This window comes from Mus pahari, chromosome 7 (assembly GCF_900095145.1).
Source record: "Mus pahari chromosome 7, PAHARI_EIJ_v1.1, whole genome shotgun sequence".
Taxonomy (NCBI): domain Eukaryota; kingdom Metazoa; phylum Chordata; class Mammalia; order Rodentia; family Muridae; genus Mus; species Mus pahari.
In genome coordinates, this window is record NC_034596.1 from 95,298,534 (window position 1) to 95,323,584 (window position 25,051).

At 45.4% G+C, this 25,051-nt stretch overlaps 1 protein-coding gene across 5 annotated transcripts in view; it reads left to right on the forward strand.

Moving 5' to 3' along the window:
• Dglucy (D-glutamate cyclase) overlaps positions 1-25,051 on the forward strand; it is an 84,545-nt gene that overhangs the window by 15,930 nt on the left and 43,564 nt on the right. For 4 of the 5 annotated variants that reach the window (XM_021202314.2, XM_029540720.1, XM_029540721.1 and 1 more), the window contains exons 2-3: positions 18,062-18,188; positions 24,647-24,797. In XM_021202314.2, the coding sequence (XP_021057973.1) occupies positions 18,089-18,188; positions 24,647-24,797 (251 nt within the window). In that variant the 5' untranslated portion in view covers positions 18,062-18,088. Of the gene's footprint in view, positions 1-5,917; positions 6,141-18,061; positions 18,189-24,646; positions 24,798-25,051 lie in introns of those variants that run through there. The other variant, XM_029540719.1, reaches the window with a different exon arrangement.

Here is a 25,051-nt window from a genome sequence, read left to right on the forward strand (position 1 = left end):
AAGAGAGCATCAAATCCTCATTAGATCCTCATTACAGATGGTTGTGAGCCACCATGTGGTTGCTGGGATTTGAACTCAGGACCTCTGGAAGAGCAGTCGGTGCTCTTAACCACTGAGCCACCTCTCCAGCCCGAGTCCTCCTTTCTACCTTATTTGAGTCTTTCTTTTGCTGTCTGCCATGGTGTGTGTCAGACTAAGTGGCCCATGAGCTTTCAGAGATCCTCTCTCCATCCCCTTATCTCACTGTGGAAACACACTACTGCACCCAACTTTACAGGTAAAATTTTGGGGATCCCGACACCTGCCATCACATTCTTGCAGCCAGCCTTTCTTTACCCATTGAGCTATCTCCCCATCCCCTACACATGCCACCAACTGCTACCCATGTCTCTATGATGTGTGAAGCAAAACTGGTGCAGAGCCAGAGGTGCACGTGTTTAGCAAAGGTGTTTAGCCGGAGAGCCACACCTTTGAAAACAGCACCTCTGGTAAAGAGAAACTGAATTGCTTCTTAGAAAAAGACTAAAGTGCAACAGAAGCCTCTGGCATGGACCCAGGCATGACACTGTATATACCAACATGCCGCATCCCAAAGGCTGAGGCAGAAGGATCATGAGTTTGAGGCTAGCTCGAGCTACATAGGGCTAAACTTTGTCTTGAAAACATACACACACAAATATAAAAAAAAGATCTAAGCTTTACTCTTTTTATTTGAGCAGTAGTTCTCAACCTTCCTCATGTAACAATCCTCTAATATAGTTCTTTATGTTGTGGTGACACCAGCCATAAAATTATTTTGTTGTTACTTTTAACTGTAATTTTCTACCGTTGTGAACGGCAGTGTACATGATCTGCTATGTAGGCTCTCTGATACATGACGGCCAGAGGGGTCGAAGCCTGCAGATGGAGAATGGCTGCAAGAGTTAAGAAATGGTAACTCGGGGGCTGGTGAGACGGGTAAGAGCACCGACTGCTCTTCCAAAGGTCCCGAGTTCAAGTCCCAGCAACCACATGGTGGCTCACAACCATCTGTAATGGGATCTGATGCCCTCTTCTGGAGTGTCTGAAGTCAGCTACAGTGCAATTACATATAATAAATAAATAAATCTTTAGAAAGAAAGAAAGAAAGAAAGAAAGAAAGAAAGAAAGAAAGAAAGAAAGAAAGAAAGAAAGAAGAAAGAAAGAAAGAAATGGTAACATGATAACTTGGGACTGAAGAGATGGCTCAGTGGCTAAGAGCACTGACTGCTCTTCCAGAGGTCCTGAGTTCAATTCCCAGCAACCACATGGTGGCTCACAACCATCTGTAATGGGATCTGATGCCCTCATCTGATGTGTGTGAACGCAGCTACAGTGTGTTCATATAAATAAAATAAGTAAATAAATATTTTTTTAAAAAAATGGAAACTTACTTTATCTCTTCTTATCCCTTGGGCTAGGTATGCCCCACCTAAACTCCAGATAAGGGCAGCTTGTTGAACTTGCCTAAGGGGGCATTGCATTTCCTCTTACTGACAAAGACCCTTGAGTAATCACATACTGAAATCATAATTGTGTGTGTGTGTGTGTGTGTGTGTGTATGTGTATGTGCATGTACATAAAATGTCATCTTTTGTGAAGTTATTTCTCTTCTTCTAGCATTGTGTGGGCTCCAGGAATCAAACTAAAGTCGCTGGCTTGTAGAATAAAGATCTTTACCAACTGAGCCATCTTGCCAGCCCATAATTTGGACAGGATCTCACTCACTCTGGCTTCAAACTAGAGCTTCCTAAGGTCAAGGATGACTTTGAATTCCTGACTCTCCTCTCTCCTCCTCTTCCTGATTGCTGGGATTCCATAACACTCAAGACACTGGCGAATGTTCTGAGGAACCATCTCATACCTTAATTGAAAATACATCCTGAGTTCCTGGCAAATCCCTTTCTGCCTTTGAATAAGTCAAACCTGACCCTCAAACTGTCAGATCTAGAGGTGTCCATGGCTTGCTAGGCAGAGACCAAAGGAAAAAGGCTTAGTTGTAATCTAAACACTTGTTGGTGTGCTATAGCTTTTCAGGAGTGAGTCTGTGCTTGGCAAGAAAGGAGATGAAAACTTCTCCCTACCTGGTGGCCCATGTTTTTTGAGCTTTTGTAGTTTGTGTTGGCTTCTGAGTAAGGTTGGCCATCGGCCATGGAATAGGAAAGACAGATGCATATGAGGGAAGGCTACTACCCAGTGCTCCTACAAGACATTTAATGGGCTAAGGCAATGCCTGGCAATTCTGGACTGGTTGTCTTTGATGATTTAATTTCCTGACAATCCATGGAGGTGTTGGGATTATGTATTTATTTGATGGATGAGGACACTTGGACATGAGTAGGCAAAGCAACTTGCCTAAAGCCATTTAGGGGATAAGAGCCTCGCTCCTTCCATCTGACATGCATTGCTGCGAGGTCCCACTGCTTTCTGAATTTGACTTCTGTGTAGAAAGACCAACAGGCTCCACTTACTGACTTTCACAAAATACAAAAGCAAAAACCATAATATGGACAAAAACATTGGCCCTTAAGACATCGGCCCCTTAGGTCTAAGAAGAGTGTAAATACAGCAAACTGTTTTGTAAAAATAAAAAAAGAAAAAAGAAAAAAAAAGATTGTGTATGTCACCATTTAGCCAGGAGTCTCGTTTGTGTTTTGTTTTGTTTTTAAAAAAAAAACTATTCAGAAGTCAGATCATTGAAGGTATTTCTAGTTATAGTAGTTCCGTGTGCCATTTGATATGATGAGCCATTGGGGAATACACAGAAATGACCTCTGGTCTCCACTCAACATACACACACATGTATTTGTATACCTTCCTATACACATCCAAATAAGAACATACAACATTGATTTAGAAAAAGAACAAGCACTTATTAAGTAACTTCAGCCAGCAGAAGATCAGTGAGAAACCTTGTCTCAATATGAGGATGGTGATGATGGTGATGATGGTGGTGATGATGATGATGTGGAAATCAATTGAGAAGGACACCAGAAGTGGCCTCTGGTCTCCACCAGCATGCTCACAAGTTTGTGTGCAACCCTCTCCACATATTCAAATAAGAACATATATCAAGGGCTGCTTCTAAATCTGCTCTTATCAGCTTTTAAGTTTGTAGCTAGAGAGGAAATGTTTTCGTTTTTTGGGGGCCTTAGAATCCTCATAAGACCAATGGTGACACCACCAACCTCCAGCCTCACTTAGGTGTTTGCACGTGGTCAGGAGGAAGTGCACACATGGACACACATGTGGAGGCCAGAGGCCGACGACAAGTGTCTTCCTCTATCACTCTCTGCCTCATTTTCTAAGACAGGGTCTCTCACTGAATCTGGAGCTCGCCAGTTTGGCTAGGCCAGTTAGCCAACCAGCCCCTGGGATGTACCTCGCAAAGCTGGGGCTACAAACATGCCTGGCTTTTTACTTAGGTGTAGGGGATCTGAGCTAATGCTCATGCTGCAAGCGCTTTATCTACCACGCCACCTATCTCCCGGCTTCTCGACGGATTTCATTGTTAGGATCAGGTGTGTGGAAGGCACGCGTCAGTGACACAAGGAGATTAGGGAATGAGGGAGGAAATGGGGTTGAGTAAAGCAAGAGAGGTTCCTTCAAGAACGGATGCTGGAGTTGGGTTTTAACGTGGCGAGGAACCTGAACCTGCAGGGAGGAAGCAACGCCCCATTTGCTTTCATCATGAAGTGACAGTAAAGCAACTTGAGTTGCTTTAAACCTTGAATGTGCCCACTCAGAACTGGTCAGTTCAGTCATTGGGCAAGTCATATGTGTAGTGTATCTGGGTATTCACAATGGCATCATGACTCCAGCTGCACCTTTTTCTAAGGTGCAGCTTAGAAATGACAGGAGATGCACCTCTGTAGACCAGATTTTGCTTCTGGTTTTGTGTAGCATGGTAAGCTGGCTGGGCCAAATCCAGACCTTGAATGGCCCAAGCTCCTTTTTTCTTTTCTTTTTTTTCCATTGGGGACATCCTGAGGGTCATTCTAATTGGACCAGCCTAGACCACATTCACCAACTTCTACGTGCAAGGTGGTAATTTGAGTCACAGGTTCTATCTCTGGAGCAGTGTTTCTCAGCCTTCCTAGTGCTGCAACCCTTTAACACTGTTCCTCAAGTTGTGGTGACCTCCAACCAGAACATTATTTCCGTTGCTATTGCATAACTGTAATTTTGCTACTTATGAGTTGTAATGTAAATATCTGTGTTTTCCAGTGGTCTTAGATGACCCCTGTAAATGGGATTGAGACCCACAGGTTGAGAATGACTGCCCTAGAGCCTTAAGTAGAGTTTAGTTTCTTAGAAGCATGTGGATCCCATATGTGGGAATTCAGAATTCTTATGGAATCATCCAGAATTATAGCAATATGGGCACTGTTTTTTTTTTTTTTTTTAAGATTTACTCATTATTTTATGTATATGTGTGTGCCTGCGTGAGTTTATGTGCCCCACATGCATACATACAGGAGCCCACAGATACCACAAGAGGGTGTTGTGTCCCCTGGACTTAAAGATGGCTGTGACCTGCTGAGTGGATGCTGGGAATGGAACCCAGACCTCTGCAAGGAAAGAATGATTGACAGCTAAGTCACCTCTCTAGCCCCAGGAGTTGCCTTGCTAAAGTAAAAAGGCAGGAAGGAGTGGGCTGCTCATGAGCACAGCCCACAGGCTGTGTAGCTGCTCTAGAATGTTCCTTGTTCCTGCAAGTAAGCTATGAAGTCTGGAGCCTGGGAGAGGGAGCCTCCGGCCTGGGGTGAGCGAGGTGTTCTAATGCAGAGTTTACCGGCCCGTTCAAGAAACAAGCCTGCTTCCTCCTATTTTACGGCCCATCCCTTACTCACTTCTTGCAGTATTTACTCTGCCTCAAAACTGTTCAGCTCAGGGATAAAAAGAGAAGAGATAACACGGTTACAGAGAGGCCATTGGGCACTGACTCTGAGCAAGAGCTTTTTCCTTCTTTTCTCTCTTATGAACCCATGTCCCTGAAACAGGAACTGTTAACCCATTTCACAGATTGGAGAGATGAGGAAGCAATGGGAAGGGAAATAACTGACTAGCCAGAGCCACTCAGTTAATACATGGGAAAGAGAGGTTGAGACCCCTCTTGGCTGTTGACTCTAAAATCCACACGCAGGTTGCCACCATGGGATCTGGGGCTGCCCTTGAGAATTACTCTGTACTGTGCATTACATCAAGTGCCCAGGCTAATGACCCTTCTTCAGGTTGTCACCTACGCTGAAGCTCGAGTGTGTCCTGAGCTACGTGTGCTATGCCCTCAGACACTGATGGGGGTGGTAGTCTGGAGCCAGGAACAATTAGGTCCATGAACTGGGGCCTCATTTGTATCTGCTCCAGGGGACAAAGGATGGATGCCAAGCCTGGGAGAGTCAGACAGGCAACCAGTGGGCATCCTGTAGTGGCAACACTCACTGCCTTTCACACCCTCATCTCTAGTGGGTTGCATCATCTGCAGGACACAGGTGGTCTCTCAGCCTTGAAGCACTTCCTTCCGCGACTGCCGCAAAGCCCTTTGGAGGCAGGTGTTGTTATTCCCCCGTTTTTTATAGATAAGAAAGCCCAAGGACCACGAAGGCTGGGTCACAGTGAGCGGCTTGTCCCTGTGAGGTGTGTACTCTCGGATCTCTCTGAAAAGGTGCTCAACAAGCCTGAAGAGCTAGCAAGTGAATGAGTCAGGATTTGAACTCACGTTCTGTCTCATTCTAGACTGTGGGCTAAGCACATTGTTTCAAAACAAACTTGAGGAACACTAGAAAGTAAGTGATTTGGCTCTAAGGCATCCTTCCCTGAACACAAATCCGGGAAAGGTCATGGACCTCTGTTGGAATAAGCACAGGTTCTTCCTGGAGCACATTTGTGCAAATTGACATTACTTTCCCTGCCCCGCCCCCAACTCCTCCCTTCTTCCCTAACAATCCTCTTCGCTCTTGAGTTCCTCTGGGCAGTGTTCGCCTGCAGCAAGTCTGGTGGGAATCTTCTGGACCTTCTCCGCATCACCCGCGTGCTGATGCAGAGGGCTTGAGCCTCTACGCTCTTAAGGACACATACAAGACAGAACCTTGGGAAGGGAAGGCCGGTGTGAGCAGTCACAGGTATGACAGCCGCTGCAGGAAAAGGTGCTTGCAGGGAAGTGGATTGCCTCCCCCCTCCCCTTCTTAATGTTCCGTTTTTAGCTGTGTTTTTTCAGAGCAAGTAGGTGCCATGGTGATAGAAGCCATAGAAATAGATGGAGCACACCTCCCAGCACGGAGCTGCCTAGCTGTTCCCATGGAAATGCACCAGGGAGACCAGGGACTCGCTCCTGCAGCTGCCAGCTGCATGCTGGAAGGAGGCCCCTGGAGGCTTCTCACTGTCTCTCTGGGGTTGTCCCGGGGCCCAAAGGCGCTCCCTCTCTCCTTCCCTTCCTCTCTCCCTCCTAGGGTAAACTGAGACTACCCCTGAGAGTTCCCAGGGAAGTCATCTAAGGAACTTTCCTTTTCTTCAGTATGGACATCTTGCTTAAGCTGTCACCTTAAAACAGATCCTACGAGGCTTCCTGTTCCCACAGTTATGATCATGTGTCTGGGTCCTTGCCGGGATATAGAACTGACACCGGGTTCATGCAATGGGTAATAATGAATTTACGGGGTGAAGACTGAGTACTGAACATTCGGTACTCTGGGATACTCATAAAATGAAATTTCAGAAGACCTAAGCCAGTAAGCCGGGCAGGGTAGGCATGATCCTACCTGAGAATGGCACTTAGTCTGTGAGGCCTTGCTGGAACACAGGGATGTCCAGACTCCTCTATTTTTGGACACAGATTTAGTGGACTCAAAGAGCCTTTGGAACAATAGCTGAGCCATGGCGTCGCTCTTGCTCTTACTCTTACGTAACGGTCTCTGCGAGGCTGGGACTGTGTGTATAGATGAGCATGCTCAGAGCTCAGAGCTCTTGCCTTTGCACTTAGTATACATCTTGCAAAATGCAACCCACGTGTAAGTACACCCTTTTGGCCTAACTGCCTTATCTTGGGCCAAGCATAAAAGGACCAATGCTGAAGTGTGTTGTTATCTCTGTCTTATAGTATCTGTTTCTGTAATAGGGCACTATTCCGTGTGTATCGTAAACATTTGTGTCCATACATGGATGCACTCAGGTGACACTCCTCTTCAGGGGCAGGGTAGATGCCATCCTAGACTAAAGTATGGTTCTGAGACTAAATACTAACCAAGTGAAATTAATTTTGTTTTCAATTAAAGAAGCATGTACATGCCCCTAACAAAGGAGTTTTTTTTTTTTAATTAACATAGGGACTGGAGAGATGGCTTAGTGGTTAAGAGCACTGACTGCTCTTCCAGAGGTCCTGATTTCAATTCCCAGCAACCACATGGTGTCTCACAACCATCTGTAATGGGGTCTGATGCCCTCTTCTGGTGTGTCTGAAGAGAGTGACATTGTAGTCACATACATAAAATAAATGTTTTTTTTTTAATAATAACGTAGTCAATACACAAACAATTGCATAGTTAGAAACTGTAAAAGTCATAGCACTGGAGGACAGTAACACAATTTCTAACCTGGTATGTGTGGCATCTGACATGGAGAAAAAGAAGACGCTTAAAGAGCAGGAACATAGACTCATTGCTTAGTTCAGCACACCTCTGTGCATGCCGGCAGCATCTGCAGGGCCTTGTACTAGAGCCCTGGCCTAGCAATTGAAGTGTTCAAAGCCTCTAACCCCCTCAATCAAGGAATGATGCCTATGGGATCCTTGTAGGTCATAGCATTAAACCGGGCAGTACAACGCTAAAGTAACCGCCTGGTTATGCCTAGGACCTTACCCAAGGAGCCATGAGACTTGGCACTGACCGTTGGCAGTATCTACACTCAGACACCATGTGGATTCCTGGGTCAGATTTCGTGGTTACAGGACCGAGGCCTGATGGAGCCATTGCAGAAACTCCATATTAAATAAGCAAACATGTGTGCTCTAGTTTCACAGGCCAAGCCAGCTCCAAAGCAGAAGGATGCCTTTCTTGCCCAGAGCAGTCATGCCTTGGAGTTTTGCCCCCTGGTTGGGTTACTCTACTTGGCTAGACAGCTCAAAGCAGATTCACTTTGAAGAACGGAGTTCTCAGACATTCTATGATTCTAAACATGGACATTCAGAGTCATGCTGGCAGACAGCGTTACAACCGGATGTTCAGAGTCACACGGGGACTGTTGGGCCACGTGAAACATCCACACAAAACCTCCCTTTCCCAAGACGAACTCCCTTCCTACAGGGTTGAGAGAGGAACCTCAAGGTTAATCAAGACCCACAGGAGTCTGAAGTAACTCTCCACACCTCTGATTTCAACTGAGCATTTAAAGCCAGTGTTAATATTAACTATCGCAATTAACAGTTTTAAATACACATTTAAATTTTTTCAGATTTCTTATTATAGTAAAATATATATTTCATGAAATTTTTCTGTTGTTCTTCACTTTATGTGCATAGGCCTGTGACATGAAAATGTTACCACCAACTTTTTCCATCTTCACAAACTGAAACTGAACACTAGCTGCCCAGTGTCCACCCTGTCAGCCTCTGGCAACTCCCATTCTAGGCTGTGTCTGTGAATGAGACGATGTCAGATCCTCTGGGCGGACTCACACAGAATCGGACTTTCTGTGTCTGGCTTACTTCAGTTAACATAATGCCCTCAGGGTTTGTCTTTTATAACAGGCGTCACTAAAGAGGAGAACTCTTCCACTGTTTATAGACTCCACATTTTGTTTACCCACAATTTAATTTTACCATAGTTTATTTCTTCCCATCTTGTTAAGACTCTGGAACAATCACAAAACAGTGAATATTACCAAAACAATAGCCTCAGAATCCATGTGCTTTATCGCAGCATTTTGCAATTTTCAATGAACTATTTAATATCTGTAATGATAGATTCCTCTGCTAGTGAGTTATAGACTGCTCCTACCATCATTTCTACTTTACTGCATTTATCTGACTGACTGACTGACTGATTGATTGATTGATTGATTGATTGATTGATGATTGATCTGTGTACATGGGCCACAGTATATGTGCGGAGGTCTGAGTTGATGCTCTTCTTCACCATGGGGGTCCTGGGGATTGAGCTCAGTCAGACTTCAGGCTTGGAGACAAGTGCCCTTACCTGCTGGGCTACGTCTCTAGCCCATGTTCCGATCATTATTTTAAATTTTTATTTATTATATGTGTATAGGTCTTTTATGTCTGTACACCTGGAATCTGTGGAAGCCAGAAAAGAGTGACAGTTCCTTTGGGAACTGAAGTGACAGCCAGCAGTAAACTGCCATCCGGGTGCTGGAAATAAAACTCAGGTCCTCTAGAAGAGTAGCCAGTGCTCTTGACTGCAGAGCAACATCTTCAGTCCTACCTGTTATTTTTTTAACAGTCTAAAATCCCCCCACTGTGAGAGTGTCACCCTGTGTCCTTTCTGTGTGCCTCATCATTCTTTGAACACCCGTTTGCTTTCTGGACAAGATGTTCCAGGATCATCTTATGGTTGTCTTGCCCCAGCAATCATGACAACAGGTTGTATTTGTTATATATATATATATTTAAAGATTTATTTATTTATTATGTGTGAGTACACTGTAGCTGTCTTCAGACACTCCAGAAGAGGGCGTCAGATCTTGTTACGGATGGTTATGAGCCACCATGTGGTTGCTGGGATTTGAACTCCGGACCTTCAGAAGAGCAGTCAGGTGCTCTTACCCACTGAGCCATCTCACCAGACCCCTGTATTTGTTATATTTTAATTTCAAAAATTTTTAGTATGGTTTCCTTAGTTGTTTTTTTTTTTCTGTTATGTGATAAATACCCTGAAAAAAGCCACCGAAGGTAGAAAAGGTTTATTTCAGTCCGTAGTTCAAGGGTACAGTCCATGATAGCAAAGGGTCAAGGCATGGAGAAAATATGGCAGCTGGTCACATCGGGTCTACAGTCCCAACAAAGCACAATGAATACAAATGTTCAGCTGCTGTCTCTAGCTTATACAGCACGATATCCACTGACCAGAGAAGGTCCTGCCCACAATTAAAATGAGGCTTTCCATACTAGTTAATGCAGTGGAGATGCAGACACCCTCAGGGCTAGCCTTAACCTAGACAGCCCCACCAGGTACTTACAGAGTTGATTCTGGGTTCAAGTTGACGACATTAACTATTACAAATAAAACATACATTGAATACATTTTCCCATTTTGCCATTTTTATATGTATAGAACTGTTCCATTAAGCATCTACTTTGTTTTGTGTTTGCATACCACACGCGTGCCCGGTGTCTGTGGAAGCCAGAGAAGGGTGTCAGATCCTCTGGGAACTGGAGTTGGAAACTGTTGTGAGGCACCATGTGAGTGCTGGATGACGTTGAGCCTGGGTTCTCTAGAAAATGACATTCTTTCTCGGGATGAATTTCCCCCAAGGAATCTCAATTCATTTTAACAGTGCAAGGTGTTTTAAGTCCAAAATCCATGTGTTGTTAGGTACGCTCATCCTTCTGCTTCCAGGCAGAGCTGAGAGATACATGCCCTGTCTATCTATCTATCTATCTATCTATCTATCTATCTATCTATCTATCTATCTATCTATCTATCTATCCATCCATCCATCTCCACCTATGTTCCTTAAAATCTAGTTATGCCAAGGACTAATCTAACCCCAGGACTTGAGAGACAGGTAGATCTCTGTGGGTTCAAAGCCAGCCTGGCCTACATAGGGAGTTCTAAACTAGTCACGTGCTACAGAAATGAGACCCTGACATAAACAAACCGCTAGGTCTAGGTGATGGGAACCACGATTCACAGGGAGAGATCCTGATGGGATTGAGAAACTCCAGGGATTCTTACAGGCTTTTCCTTCCCATACCCTACCTCCCTGTAGAACTGAGAGAAGGGTCTCAGGATTGTATCACGTTGACCTTTTAGACAGAGCCAAGTCTCCTCCTTCTCCAATAGCAGCCTCCGCCTCTGGTTGGACTCCCTCCCCTGTAAGCCAGCTCTGACCACCACCCTGCCACCACCAGCACAGGGACACACTCTCGCCCTGTAAAGCTGAGCCACCCAAGCCCGGGCCATCTTCCCTAGACTTGGCGCCTCAGTCTACTTGGGCTCTGACACCCTGCTTTGGGTCACCTGACTTCCTGTTCCCAAATCCGACCTTTGGCTCCTGCCCCTCTCTGTTCCACCCCTAAGGCTTCACCTAAAGGGACATCAAAGGAACAAGCGTCTGTCTTGATGATGGGAAATAATTTGTTTGTTAACGATTCTCTTCATATTGGGAGCACTTGCATCTGACCTATTAAACAAACAAATGCTAATTATGACTGCCAGCATTTCCCTGATCTTTTGTCTCTGTTATCATCATGACATTTCTAATGAAATGTTTGTACAGTTAGGATGCCTTCTTCCTTACAGCAACATTTATTTTGCAAATTTGCAGTTGTATTTAGGCTACCACCAGCAACTCTCTTGGCAAACACTGAGCACCTCCCACCACAGAAATTAATGAGTAGAGAGACAAGGTCTGAACACCTACTCGTTCTGCTCCTCCATTGTCACATGGAGGGACTCTGGGGAATGGATCCAGGGGACAGCTATGGAAACCAGAAGCAGAGTTTTTAAACACTGAAAATGCTTAGTTCTTGTAAACAAGCCTTTCAGCCTAGACTACAAGCATCCAGGAAATGGACTTTATCGCCAATTTCTTGTGTCCCCCACCCCAACCCCGAGGTCCCAGATACAGACCTACATCAATGTAAGGGTCCTCTGCGTTTGTTGCTGGCAGAGCATGACAGTGTGGGAAAGAGCACGTCATATCCCAGTGAAGGCTTGCTACACTTTATAGTCCTTGACCCCTGTGAACCACTGCTTTCTCCATGAAAGACAAGCTATCTTGGGCTTCTCAGCCTCTTGGCCTCTCTCTTGCCTCTCTGGCTGCCTCATCTCTGGGGTCCTAGTGAGTGATTTGTTTTGTTTTGTTTTGTTTTGTTTTTTGAGACAGGGTTTCTCTGTGTAGCCTTGACTGTCCTGGAACTCACTCTGTAGGCTGGCCTCGAACTCAGAAATCCACCTGCCTCTGCCCCCCAAGTGCTGGGATTAAAGGCGTGCGGCACCATGCCTGGCTGTGAGTGATATTTTCTGTACCCATAGCCCTTGACAGGAGACCCAGAGGGAGTGCTTCCTGTGTGCCGAGTACTGTTGCTGGTGCCCCTGTTCTTGCCACCCCCTACCCATGTCCCTAACGGATGCACAGGACGTTGGCCCCCTCCATGATCTTCCCTACCATTGTCCCTTCTGTCCATGGGCTGAAAAGGTCTTTTGCTTTTACCCAAGAAACCCCTTAATCATCCCTTTGGACTCAGCTCCTTTCCTAGCCCTAGTCTGTGTAGCCTAGGAATGCTAAGCACATTGTATTGTAGCTAACTGTTTACTTTTTTTTCTCTCCACAGGAGACAGGCTGATGGTAATTATGTGTTTAATGTCTGTCTCTTGGGCTGGTAAATCCCTACGGGCGTGGGCTGTGGCTGTCATATTACCACAGTGTATCCAGCACATTGCACATGGAGTAACAAATGAAGAAAACACTTCTGCAAGGCTAAATGGAAGCCAGGCCATGAAGTGACCCATGAGCTTCACATGTGCTAACTCATTAGGGCTGAGCGCAACTACTGAGGTTCATAGTATTAGTAGTCCCAAGGCATTGATGAGAAAACAGACAGAGAGGTCAATGATTCACTATAGCTAGGTTGAGATACCAACTTGCTCTCTGTTTGTACTTTCACCATGATGTTTCATGGATGAATGGAATGATGAATGGATGGATGGATGGATGGATGGATGGATGGAATGATGGGTGGATGGATGGATGGAATGATGGGTGGATGGATGGATGGAATGATAGATGGATGGATGGATGGATGGATGGATAGATGGATGGATGGATGGATGGATGGATGGATGGATGGATGGATGGAATTATGGGTGGATGGGTGGGTGGGTGGATGGGTGGATGGATGAATGGATGGGTATTTGGACAGATGGGAGGATAAATGAGTAGATGGATAGATGTATTGATGGATGAATGGGTAGACATATGGGTGGATGGGTAATGTGCTGCACCTGAACACTAGTGTAATTTGTCTACATATAAATTGTAGATAGTTTATGAGAAAGAATTTAGGATTGGGTCACAAATATTTCTCCATCCATCTCCACTTCAGGGCACACTCTAGGTCACTGTGATGGTTTACATAAGAATGACTGACCCAGGCTCATAGATTTGAACATTTTGTTACTAGGGAATGGCACTATTTGAAAGGATTAGGAAGTGTGGCTTTGTTGGAGGAAGTGTGTCACTGGAGGTAGGTTTGAGGTTTCAAAAGCCCACTCCAAGCCCAGAGTCTCTCCCCTTCTGCTGCCAGAGAATCCAGATGTAGAGCTCTCAGCTACTTCTCCAGCCCAGTGTCGGCCTGTAAGCTGCATGCTCCCTTCCATGATGAAAATGGAATAAACCTTTGAAACTGTAAGCCGGCTCCAATAAATGTTTTCTTTTATAAGAGTTGCCATGGTCATGGTGTCTCTTCACAGCAGTAGAACACTAAGAAAGGTCACCTCTTTGGTCCTTTATTCAGTGTTCCCAGCACCCCTCAGTTGGTACAGAGATGGAGATGAGGGGGCATGCTCTCTGAGAGAACAGTGGAAGCTCTGGATTCTGGCAGAGTGTGAAATGTTGAGATGAGTAGGGAAGGCTCTCCTGAGTGACTCTGGCTCCCTGGAGTTGGATGAAGAAGGAGGCTTAAGAGCAAATGGAGGTCAGGACAGACCTAGGGATGTGTGGGAACACAAATCAACCTCTCCACGCGTGGGACTCCCATGTTCAGCTCCTTCCCACATCACCTCCATGTCTACCCTTCCAGAGTTGGCCTGTATGGATTTGGATATGGGTGGTGCACTTGTACATAGAGAATCCCTAGCCTTCTTTCCTTCATATGTCGGAGAAATTGTTTTAGATGAGGCACAAAGAGATACCTCATTTTAGGACTAGTGAGATGTTCTAGTGACGACTAGGAGTAGCTAAGGATGTTTTCTGCCACATCCAACAGTCTGAATTCAATCCACACGCATGTGCAGGAGAGCACAGACAAACAAATAAAAGGTAAAAAAAAAAAAATTTAAAGAGTTAGCTCTTTTAAAAAATAGGTAAGTGATCTGACATTTCCTGGTCCGGATGTGGTTTGAATGTGTGCCTTATAGTGGTTAGGTTTTGTTTGTTTGTTTGTTTTTAATTTGTATTTTTTATGAGTTTTGGAGACAGGGTTTCTCTGTGTAGCCCTGGCTGTTCTGTAACTCATACTGTAGACCAGGCTGGCCTCACACTCATTATGTAGTCCAGTCTGGCCTTAAATTGCCCATACTCCTACCTCAGCCTCCTAAATTCTGAGACTAAAGACATGTGCCACCATACCTGACTACTAAAATTATGTATATATATATATTTTTTTCTTAAATAAACTACTCAGTTTCAGGTATTTGTTATAGCCAGAAGAAAAAAAAGACAAATACCACATGTATAATCTTCAACATAACCAAACCTGGACGTGTCCAATTAGCTTCGACTTAGTTGCTTCTAAATTATTTATATGACAAACAGCACTGCTATGCACTCTGGGATTTTATTTGCTCTTTATTTTATTTTCTCTTTGCATTCCTAGAACTGAATAAAGCAAAGGGGTGGAAGGTGGAATTTCAGTGATCTGCCATAGGAGTAGACCAGATCTGTTTACTCTGGAGTTGGGGTGTGTCAGACTCTGCTGAGAGGGTGGTTGTCTTTGGGGCCCAGTGTAGAGAGAATAGCTTATGTATTATACTGATGCATCTCCTGTCAATTTAAAAGCCTGTAGCCTAGGGCTTAGGCAGGAAATAAAGGTGGCACCCTGGAATAGAACAGGCATGGGACGATGTAACAAGACAGTTGCACGGTAAGAGCATACCGACAGGTAACCAGACCATAGCAGAATATAGGTTAAAATAAATGGGTTATCTTAAATTATGATTCTAGCCAGAGAAGAGCCTAGCTATATGGCCAAGATATTCGTGAATATATTTTGAGTCTGAGTCTTATGTCTGGGAGTATGGGACAGAGAAGAAGAATCAGAACCTAACTACAACAGTTCAGTCTTAGGGTCTTTGATGCTAGAGAATAATATTTGTGGATTTAATAGTTTGTTCTCCAAAAGAGAGAGAGAGATGTTAAAATATACTGATGTACTATGGATGGGATGGATAATGGATGGATGATGGATGAATGGATGATGGGTGGATGAGTGAGTGGATGATGGATGGATGGATGGATGATGGATGGATGATTACATAGATGTATAAATACATAGATGTGGATAGGTAGCTAGCAATCACTCATAGACTTAAATCAGGTTTGGATTTGTTCTCTACCCATGAATTATGGACTTTATGTATCTTCTTGGACCTCCCTTGGCCTCTGTTTCCTTGTCCACAAAGAGCTTAAGTGTGCCTTTCTTTAGGGGCTATTATAAATAGAATAGATGGTGCCTGACACAGAGTGGGTGCCCAGAGACAGTGGCAACTGCTATCATTTGTTATGAGCAGACATTCTCTAGCTGTTTAACCCCTGTTCAGGGAATATCCCCTAAAATTGGCAGCTAGATGCCAGATGAGTTGCTACTTTTCCTTCTTGCTGAACATGCATGTGACAAACCCACAATGTGCAGGACAGGTTTCTGTCTACCCATATTTATCTCAGGGTTGGGAAATCAATTGAGGATCCACTTTTATTTATTTATTTCGGTGGGATGGTTGTTATTGGCTTTTTGTTTTTCAAGACAGGGTTTCTCCATGTAGCCTTCCTTGGCTGTCCTAGAATTTTCTCTGTAGACTAGACTGGCCTCAAACTCAGAGATCTGCCTGCCTCTGCCTCCAGAGTGCTGGGATTAAAGGTGTGTGCCACCACCTGCATGTGGCTTATCCACTTGTATTCCTATTAACACAATAGACAAAGGGAAGGAGGAAAACATCCCGCAGGTGATGGACTAAAGCTGTAACTGTTGGCTAGCCCAGCTTTTACTCACTGTCAGCAGTGTGTACGGATGTCTCCTTCAGTGGGGTTTGGTACACAGTCCTTCATCCTCCAGCTGCACATGGAGCTGAGACCAGAGGCTCTGACTGTCATCTCCCATGTGGCTGCAGAATAGTTCTGTCTTTGGCCTTTACTGAGCGACTGACAGAGGTGTTAAGTCCCCTGCAGTGACTCTGGGAACCAGAGACATCTAGGATCTCAGCAGTTGACTAGCTGCTTGGCCAGGAGTCAGGCCTGCCAGTCCAGCTTGCTGCCCAGCCAGCCAGCAAGCATGACTTCAACCTGCCAGAGCAGCTGCCTTGGGCCTCAGAGCTGCCTCCCACTGGGGCCTGGAATCCAACCTCACCTGACCCCTCCTGCTCTCCAGCCCAGCTAGGACTAACTGTTCCCTTCTCTGTGTCCTCTTTGTTTACAGCGATTAAACCAAAGCTCTCAAGTCGCTATTAACTGCATCTCTCTTCTTCCTAGAGCAATCTTGTTCTTTTGTTTGTTTGGGATTCTATACAAGCTCAAATCTTTCTTAAATTAGACCTGAAGCTTACATTGTTTTCTACCTAAGAGATTGGCTAGAGTTGAAAACACAAATTGGTGGTTTTGAGTCTCATTGAATACATCTCTTTTGATAGGAAGGGTTGTGGAAAATTAGGCTTATCTAAATTCCTCACTGTAACACACTGCTCTCAAGCCATACTTTCTTCCACTCTGCAATCAGCCAGTCATTCAACAAACACTTGCTTTTATGTTTTTATCCAAATAGGCACATGGCCTATTTGGATAAAAAGGACGTGGGTTAGAGGTCAATGCTGTTAGTTCACCCATCTGAGCACTCAAAAAATTAATTTACAAGATGTCTTTCTAGGCATAATTTTCTACAACTTTGAGACCATTTCTGTATTTAAACTTCGTATGAGGTATATGTGTTCACAGGTATTCACGCATGGGGGGGGGTGCGTGTGTGTGCACATGGGCACGTGTATGCATTGAGGCCAGAGGTTAAGGTTGGAGATCTTACTCAATGACTCTCTACCTTGTTTTCCCAGACGAGGTCTCTCACTGAACCAGAAGTTCTCTGATTGATTGGACTGGCTGGCCAGCGAGTCCCACGGTTCCTCCTGTCCCTACCTCCCTAGTGCGACACACACGTTCAAGCACACTTGGCTATCTCCGACTTTCTATGTGGACCCAGTCTCAGGTCCTCACACGTACATAGCAAGCACTAGACCAACCGAGTGATTGCCCAAGTCTCAAGTTTTAAAACTTGTAATTATAACCTCAAAATATATTCTATATTTCAAATGCATAATATTTATTCATTTGCCAAAACCCAAATAAATCAATGTGGGTAGAGGGGGGCCAAAACCCATCAAGTTCCTACTTTCTAAGAACTCATCGGAACATCAGAAGTCACCGGAGACAGCTAATGGAGCTGATGTTTCATTTGTGATGATAAATAACATTTGCTCCTTTACTTGGTCTGTGGAAAGAATTTCAGGCTGTGCTACTTGGATTGTAGTCGGTGTTCTGGAGCCTGTGGAAGAACCCTAGGCTGTGTCTCTGTCTGCCAGATACCTGGGAGAGAACGGAGTTCACAGTCAAGTAGAACATTAGTCAGCTGTGGCTCTGGCCCCAAAAGAGTAGTTCAAAGAACGTTGTTAGAACAGAGAGGCTCTGCCCCAGCCTCGTGCTGTTCTCCTGAGACCAGGTCCTCAGCTGCCACTGTGGAACACAAAAGCCTCAGAGGGGCATGGAAGAAACCCAAGTCAGGCGAAGAGCATGCAGAAGTCACCAAGTGAGACAGTCCAGGGCACAAAGTTCAACACCAACTCTGTGGCTATAAGGAAACTGCTTCTAACTTCTATCTTCCTTCCCTGCACAGGTTCCCTGTTGCTCATTCCGGGATGGTATGATGCCCTTCTCACTTCTCTTGAGGTCCTATCTTCGCTCTGCCATAAGGAGTCTACCCAAGGCAGCACATATCAGAAACACATCCATCATGACAGAAGGTGAGAGGGAATAGACATTTGTCTGGGTGTTTGATTGGCTGGTTCTATTAAGACAGGGTCTCATGTAGCTAAACTCATTATGTAGCTGAGGATGACCTTGAACTCCTGACCCTCTGACTCCACCTACACACACATCAGCTATGTCACTGACCTAAGTACCACTGATGGTTCATAGTATAAATTTTTTTGTTGTTGTTTTTTTGTTTTTTCAAGACAGGGTTTCTCTGTATAGCCCTGGCTGTCCTGGAACTCACTCTGTAGACCAGGCTGGCCTCGAACTCAGAAATCNGCCTGCCTCTGCCTCCCNAGTGCTGGGATTAAAGGCGTGCGCCACCACGCCCGGCTCCATAGTATAAATATTTAAGGGATTGGATGTAGCTTGATTGTAGAGAACTTGCCTATTATGTTCAAGGCCCTGGTTCTATTCCTAGCATCACAAATAATAATAATAATAGTAATAGTAATAGTAATAATAATAAATAAATAAATAAATATAAAAGGAAGAAAGAAAATAGCCTATAGATTTTTCTAGTGATGCTACAAACACCAAAGGAAAAGCCAGCAGTGGGCCTAATGTCCTTAAAGCAAGAGAGCTCTTTTTTTAAGAAAAGATTTATTTATCTTATGTATATGAGTACACTGTAGCTGTCTTCAGACACACCAGAAGAGGGCATCGGATCCCATTACAGATGGTTGTGAGCCACCATGTGGTTGCTGGGACTTGAACTCAGGAGCTCTGGAAGAGCAGTCAGTGCTCTTAACCTCTGAGCCATCTCTCTAGCCCCAGGAGAGCTCTTATTTAGCATATTGCTATGTCAAGCCTCTATTATTATTTGTGGGTGAATGACTGTCTATTATTGTACAACAAAATACCCTAAGGTGTAATGATTTAGGACTTTTCACAAGTCGACAACTGAGGCTCTGCTCTGTGAAGGAGTTCCTCTGCCTGCAGAGTGAGGCTGGACCACTCAAGGGCTTCTCGCTCATATTCTGATATCCGCTAGGGTGACTAGACCAGAAAGCCTAAACATTTTTTTCTGTGGAGCCTCTCTCTCCTGGTTAGATTTTATTATCAGTTTGACAATGCCAAGTGTCGCCTGGGAAGAAGGAACCTTCACTGATAATTTCCTCAATCAGATTTGTCTGTGGGGGGCATTGCTAATTATTTTAATAGATCCCAGCCTACTGTGGGTAGGTTGGTCTGGGCTGTGTAAGAAAGCTAAGTAAGCATGAGCCAAGGAGTAAGTCAGTAAGTGGGATTCCTCCACTGTTTCTGCCTCCGTTCTTGCTTGGATTCCTTCCCTGATTTCCCCTAAAAGATGACTTGTAATCCAGAAGTGTAAGCCATATTAAATCCTTTTCTTCTCAAGTTGCTTTTGGTCATAGTGTTTCTCACAGCAATAGAAAGGCAGACTCCAGCACTCTCCGACATGGTGCAAGCTTCCTTCTGCAGTAGCTCAGAAGGAGTCCAAGAGAAACATTCCATTAAGGTATATATATATATGCAAGCCATGGCTCTTGACTGATCACACTACCGATGTCCTAAAGTCGGCTCAGCCAAAACAAGTCACATGACTAAGGCCTGAGCCAATGAAAGCCACGCCCTGAGGTCAAGGTCTGAGTCCCCTGAAAGTGGCTTATTAGTATGTGAATGGCCAGAAGCAGAAGTTGTATAAAGAAGATTTCCCAGGTCTATCAAAGTCATTGTACACATGTCAGCAAATGTGAGTTTCATCCCAGACAGTGACAGCCTCCTGGAACTGCAGGTGGCTGTGGGTCTGAGCAGCCTTGGGCCTCCAGTAGAGACACACTGTGAGGAACCTGTGTGACTTTCCCAGGCTGGTTTCCAAAATGAAAATGGGACAGGCTCCTCCCTGGGACCCTTCTGGAGGGCCCCTTGGGATATTAAGGTTCTTCCAAGCCAAGCACTGCTGTGGAATGACCCATCAGCTAGAAACTCCAGCCTAGAGCTGAGATTTATAAGCTTTAAATCCAATTGAGAGCACTAAAGTGGTTTTTTCCCCCCTGTTTCTTGTTTGAAAAATCGATTTTTGGTTTAAAGACTCAGAATAAATCACTCAGTTTCTCTCCACAAAGAGAAAGTGTCATGACCTTAAATAGAGAGCCCCCCAGGGATGCATGAATCACCCTGGGTTGTGAGGCACCCTCACCTAGAAGTGTGGTCTGCTCCCTCCCCCTCCCCCTGTCGCTCTCTGAAGAGGGACCTTAAGGAGGCCATTCCATATTGTGTTGCTAATGGGGACAACTCAGGACTTTTCTATTCACCTCCCTCAGTGGAAATGAACAAAACCAAACTCAGCTCCCAAAGTGCATTTAATTAAAAAGGAAACAAAGAAGCTTTGTATCCCTAATGCCTCCCTGATTTATTGCATTAAAAATCCAATTTGTCCTCACAATGGGCTTTGGAGGGGAGAGAGGAGGGAAGGCCTTTAAGCTGGCTTCCTCCTCCCCACCCCTCCCGCAGGTGCAGGTCATTGTGGCCCCACAGCTGTGTGTGCTTGAGAAGCCCAATATCGACCTCCTCTTGCCCAAGCATCCTCCTTTGGAAAGCCTGTGGGTGACCTTGGCAGACACTGCACTGATGGTCATGTCTACTGCATCCCTCTTCCCTGGGGGTCTCTTGGACCCATGATACAAAGGCTCAGAGCCGTTGACGCAGTGAATACAGTGCATGACAGAGAAGTCCTGAATCACTTAGCCAGAGCGACCTGGGGCACCCTAAGCACACAGTCAATGTCTGCTGATAGTGTTCTTGCAGAGCAGAAATGTCCACGGATTGATGGAGTACATCTGGCAGTTAGAAAAACTGTCCCTGACGTTGTTTCTCCAGGAGAACACAGCTCTCTGTCTGTGCTGTGGTCTCTGCCTTAATTGTTGTAGCAAAAGCATGGGATACTGGACATGTTGGTTATCTCTCGTTGCTGGGATAACATACCTGACAGAAGCAAGTCATGAGAGGAAGGGTTTGTTCTGGCTCAAAGTTCTGGGTGATACAGTCCACTGTGGGAAGATGCGGCTGCAGAAGCAGAGGCACGTGGTCACATGGTCACACAGCATCAGCTGTCAGGAAGCAGAGAGAGATGCATGCGCTGCTCAACCCACTTTCTCCTTTTTATTTAGCCCTGAGCCCCAGCCTGTGGAATGGTGCCACCCATATTTACGGGAGTCTTCCCACTTCCATAAACCTAGGCTACACATCCAGGTATTTGTTTCTGAGGTGATTCTAAATCCCGTCTAGTTGGTAGTCATAGGTAATTTATAAAAAAGAAAGAGTTTCCATTAGTTTATGGTTTAGGAAACTAGAGAATTAAAGAGCCTGGTGCTGGAATCTAGCAGGGTGGAAAGCGGAAGGCCCACCAGAGGGCAGTCAGGAAGGATGAGGTTGCTTTGAAACTATTGCCTTTGTGGTGATTAAACAAAGCTAATGAGAATAAAATATCACATGAGAAGGTATTAACCCACTAGTGAGGGTTACAGCCTCACAGTGACCCCAAAACCTCCCATTAGTCTCCACTTCCCACTGACACATAGAGGAAGCAAAGTTCCAACTCACGGACTTCTGGGGGCCTGTCCAAACACAGTGCTAGATTTATAACACTGGAAAGAGTGTAGAGAAGGGCATCAGCGTCACTTGCAGTCTTGTCTACTGAGGACAACCACAATTACTATGCAGGTATAATCCTTTGAGCTATTTTATCAGAGAAAGAGAGAGAGAGAGAGAGAGAGAGAGAGAGAGAGAGAGAGAGAGAGACCATGTCTGTATCACCTGCAACTATGAACCAAAAACCAAGTCCTTCCTTCCAATGAAAGACCTCTGTGGGGAGCCCTCCCTACTCCAGTCTCGAGATGACGGCACCCAAAAACCACAAATAGATCATCTTGATGTAAGCACACGAGTTAGTTTAATAACGGAGCTTCGGGCCAATATGTATCTCACACAGGAGACAGAGGAATCGACCATGAGGCCCGAAAGCTAGGGATTTTTATAGGGAGAAGGTTGGGGGCTAGGGAGAATTGGCGTGGTTTCACCCGATTGGCTCATTTGAACATCAGCAAAAACGATTACACATTAGCAGAATGGTACGTGCAAGTCAGGATGTCAGGAGACCTGAGAGGCGGACGTTTATCTAGGTCAGCAGAACATTTGGTTAACATATAACTCCAAACTATGTCAGGAGGGCAATGGGCAGAAGGAGGTGCCAGGGCACCAGATGGCTAATGACTCAGCCAAGATAGCCGGGACAAGTTCCTGCATTCTTCTTTTATCTTATGGCCAGTCGGCCCCAGGAATGTTTTAACAACAGGCCTGCCCAGGCATGCCCGGGCCTGTTCCACTGTGTTCTCCGCCTCAGGCTTCTAAGCTTACAAACAACTTTTTCTTTGGACTATTTGATATAAGTTAAATAAATCAGGCCTCAAATTTTATCTTAAATTTCATTTCCCTTCACCTTCAAGTTGTTTTTGTCAATCAGTGAGGTAAGTAACCAGTACAGCACACTGCAAACACAATGTCACTCCATGGCACAGCCGCCAGCACTACAGACATGACAAAGGCATGCAGCAGAAGTCCCAGAGATGTCCACCATGGCTGTGCCACTCGGTAGATCCACAATAGGAATGGGCAATATGGAACACACATGAGATGCACTCACTGATAAGTGAATATTAGCCCAGAAGCTCAGAATACCCGATACAATTTGCAAAACACATGAAACTCAAGAAGAAGGAAGACCAAAGTGTAGACACTTTGATCCTTCTTAGAAGGGGGAACAAAATACCCATGGAAGGAGTTACAGAGACAAAGTTCGGAGCAAAGACTGAAGGCATGACCATCCAGAAACTGCTCCACCTGGGGATCCATCCCATAAACCACCACCGAACCTAGACACTCTTGCAGATGCCAACAAGAGCTTGCTGACAGGAGGCTGATATAGCTGTCTCCTGAGAGGCTCTGCCAGTGCCTGGCAAATACAGAAGTGGATGCTCACAGTCACCTATTGGATGGAACACAGAGTCCCCAATGGAGGAGCTAGAGAAAGTACCCAAAGATCTGAAGGGGTTTGCAGCCCCCTAGGAGAAACAACCATATGAACTAACCAGTTAACTCCATAGCTCCCTGGGTCTAAACCACCAATCAAAGAAAACACACACGGGAAGAGACTCATGGCTCTAGCTGCATATGTAGCAGAGGATGGCCTAGTCGGTCAACAATGGGAGGAGAGGCCCTTGGTCCTGTGAAGGATCTATGCCCCAGTATAGGGGAATGCCAGGGCCAGGAAGCAGGAGCAGGTTGGGGAGCAGGGGGAGGGGGAAGAGGCTAGGGGATTTTTGGAGGAGAAAGTAGGAAAGGGGATAACATTTGAAATGTAAATAAAAAATATCTAATAAAAAAAAAAAAGAAAGGATAATATTCAGTAAAGCTTGAAAGACCCACAATGTGAGGACTCCCCCATGTTCTGACTCAGGAGAGGCAACACCCCAAATCACTCACGAGAAATGAGAAACAGTCTTGATGCAAACTGCAAGAAGTTTATTCTGGAAAAACCAGTGCACTGGGGACGCCTCGTATCCCATGCAGGGGTAGAGGAGTCGACAAGGAGTTCAAGGGGTAAGGGATTTATAAAGACACAAAACCAGAAAACACCTGGCATTAGGCTATAGAAAGGCAAAAACCGCAAACACCCAGCATCCTGGAACAGTGGGGCTATTTTGGACACAGGTCTAGGGGCTTAAATAATTTTTTTTACTCTCTGTCAGGATCTTTTAAGCTGACCAGGTTTTTTGACTGCAAGCCCAGGTGCATGTCAAATGAGAGAGCATATACGCACTCCCAATGCACGCTCTGTAACACTCACGGAGGTGCCATTTGCAATAACCCACGTTAAAAGCCCCACCCCCTCAGACAGGGGTCAGTTCTCATTGGGTAAATATACCACACACCACAGCAGGTGAACAGACTACCATTAAATGCAATGATACGGGTCAACCCCTGGACATTAACAATAGAATTAGGACTTTAAAGACATATGTTATATGGTTCCATTATATGAAGTCCAGTAATGGGTCCTGTGTAGGTTAGAAGTTAGGATAGTGGTACAAAGGATGGAGCAGCCAAGAGGCTGACTCGCAATCTGGGTGCTTTATTGCTAGGTGTGTGTGTTTATTGTGTAAAAAGTACTAGACTGTATATTTCTGTTTGTCTGTCTGTTTGTTGAGACAGTCTCACTGTATAGCCCAGGCGGACCTCAAGCTTGTGACCTGCTTCAACCTCCTGAGTGCTAAGATTACATAAGTGAGCTCCTTTGCCATACACAGCTATGCTGTATACTTAGGTACACTATTGCATGCATCTAAAACAGGTCAATCAAAAATGGAATTAGCAAGGGTCTGCAAGCAGCAACCAAGTGTGCCTTTGTCCCATCTCCCACCCGACCCAGGACTCCAGCCGGCTAGTGTGGTGGTCCTGCCAAGGTCCCTAGCACCAGCTTTTGAAAGCTTCTGCCAGGGCAACCGGGGTCCTCTGCCCCTCCTTGGCCAAAGTGAAGCCGTGAAGACAATCCCTGAGCTGAGTGCTGTTCCAGACAGAAGGTAAGACGCCTGTGCTACGGTAGTTGTGAGTAAGGGAAGATACTGCAGCTGGGGCACTGTGTTACCAGGTACACTTTGAGGGCCACACAGGGCCTGGCATGGAACCTCACAGGACCACTGCTCAGGAGCAAACTGCCCTCTCTACCTTTCCTACTTCATACCCTCTCCTCCAACCCCACACTTGCCCCTGCCCCTGCCCCTGCCCCTGCCCCTGCCCCTGCCCCTGCCCCTGCCCCCGCCCCCGGCCCGGCCCC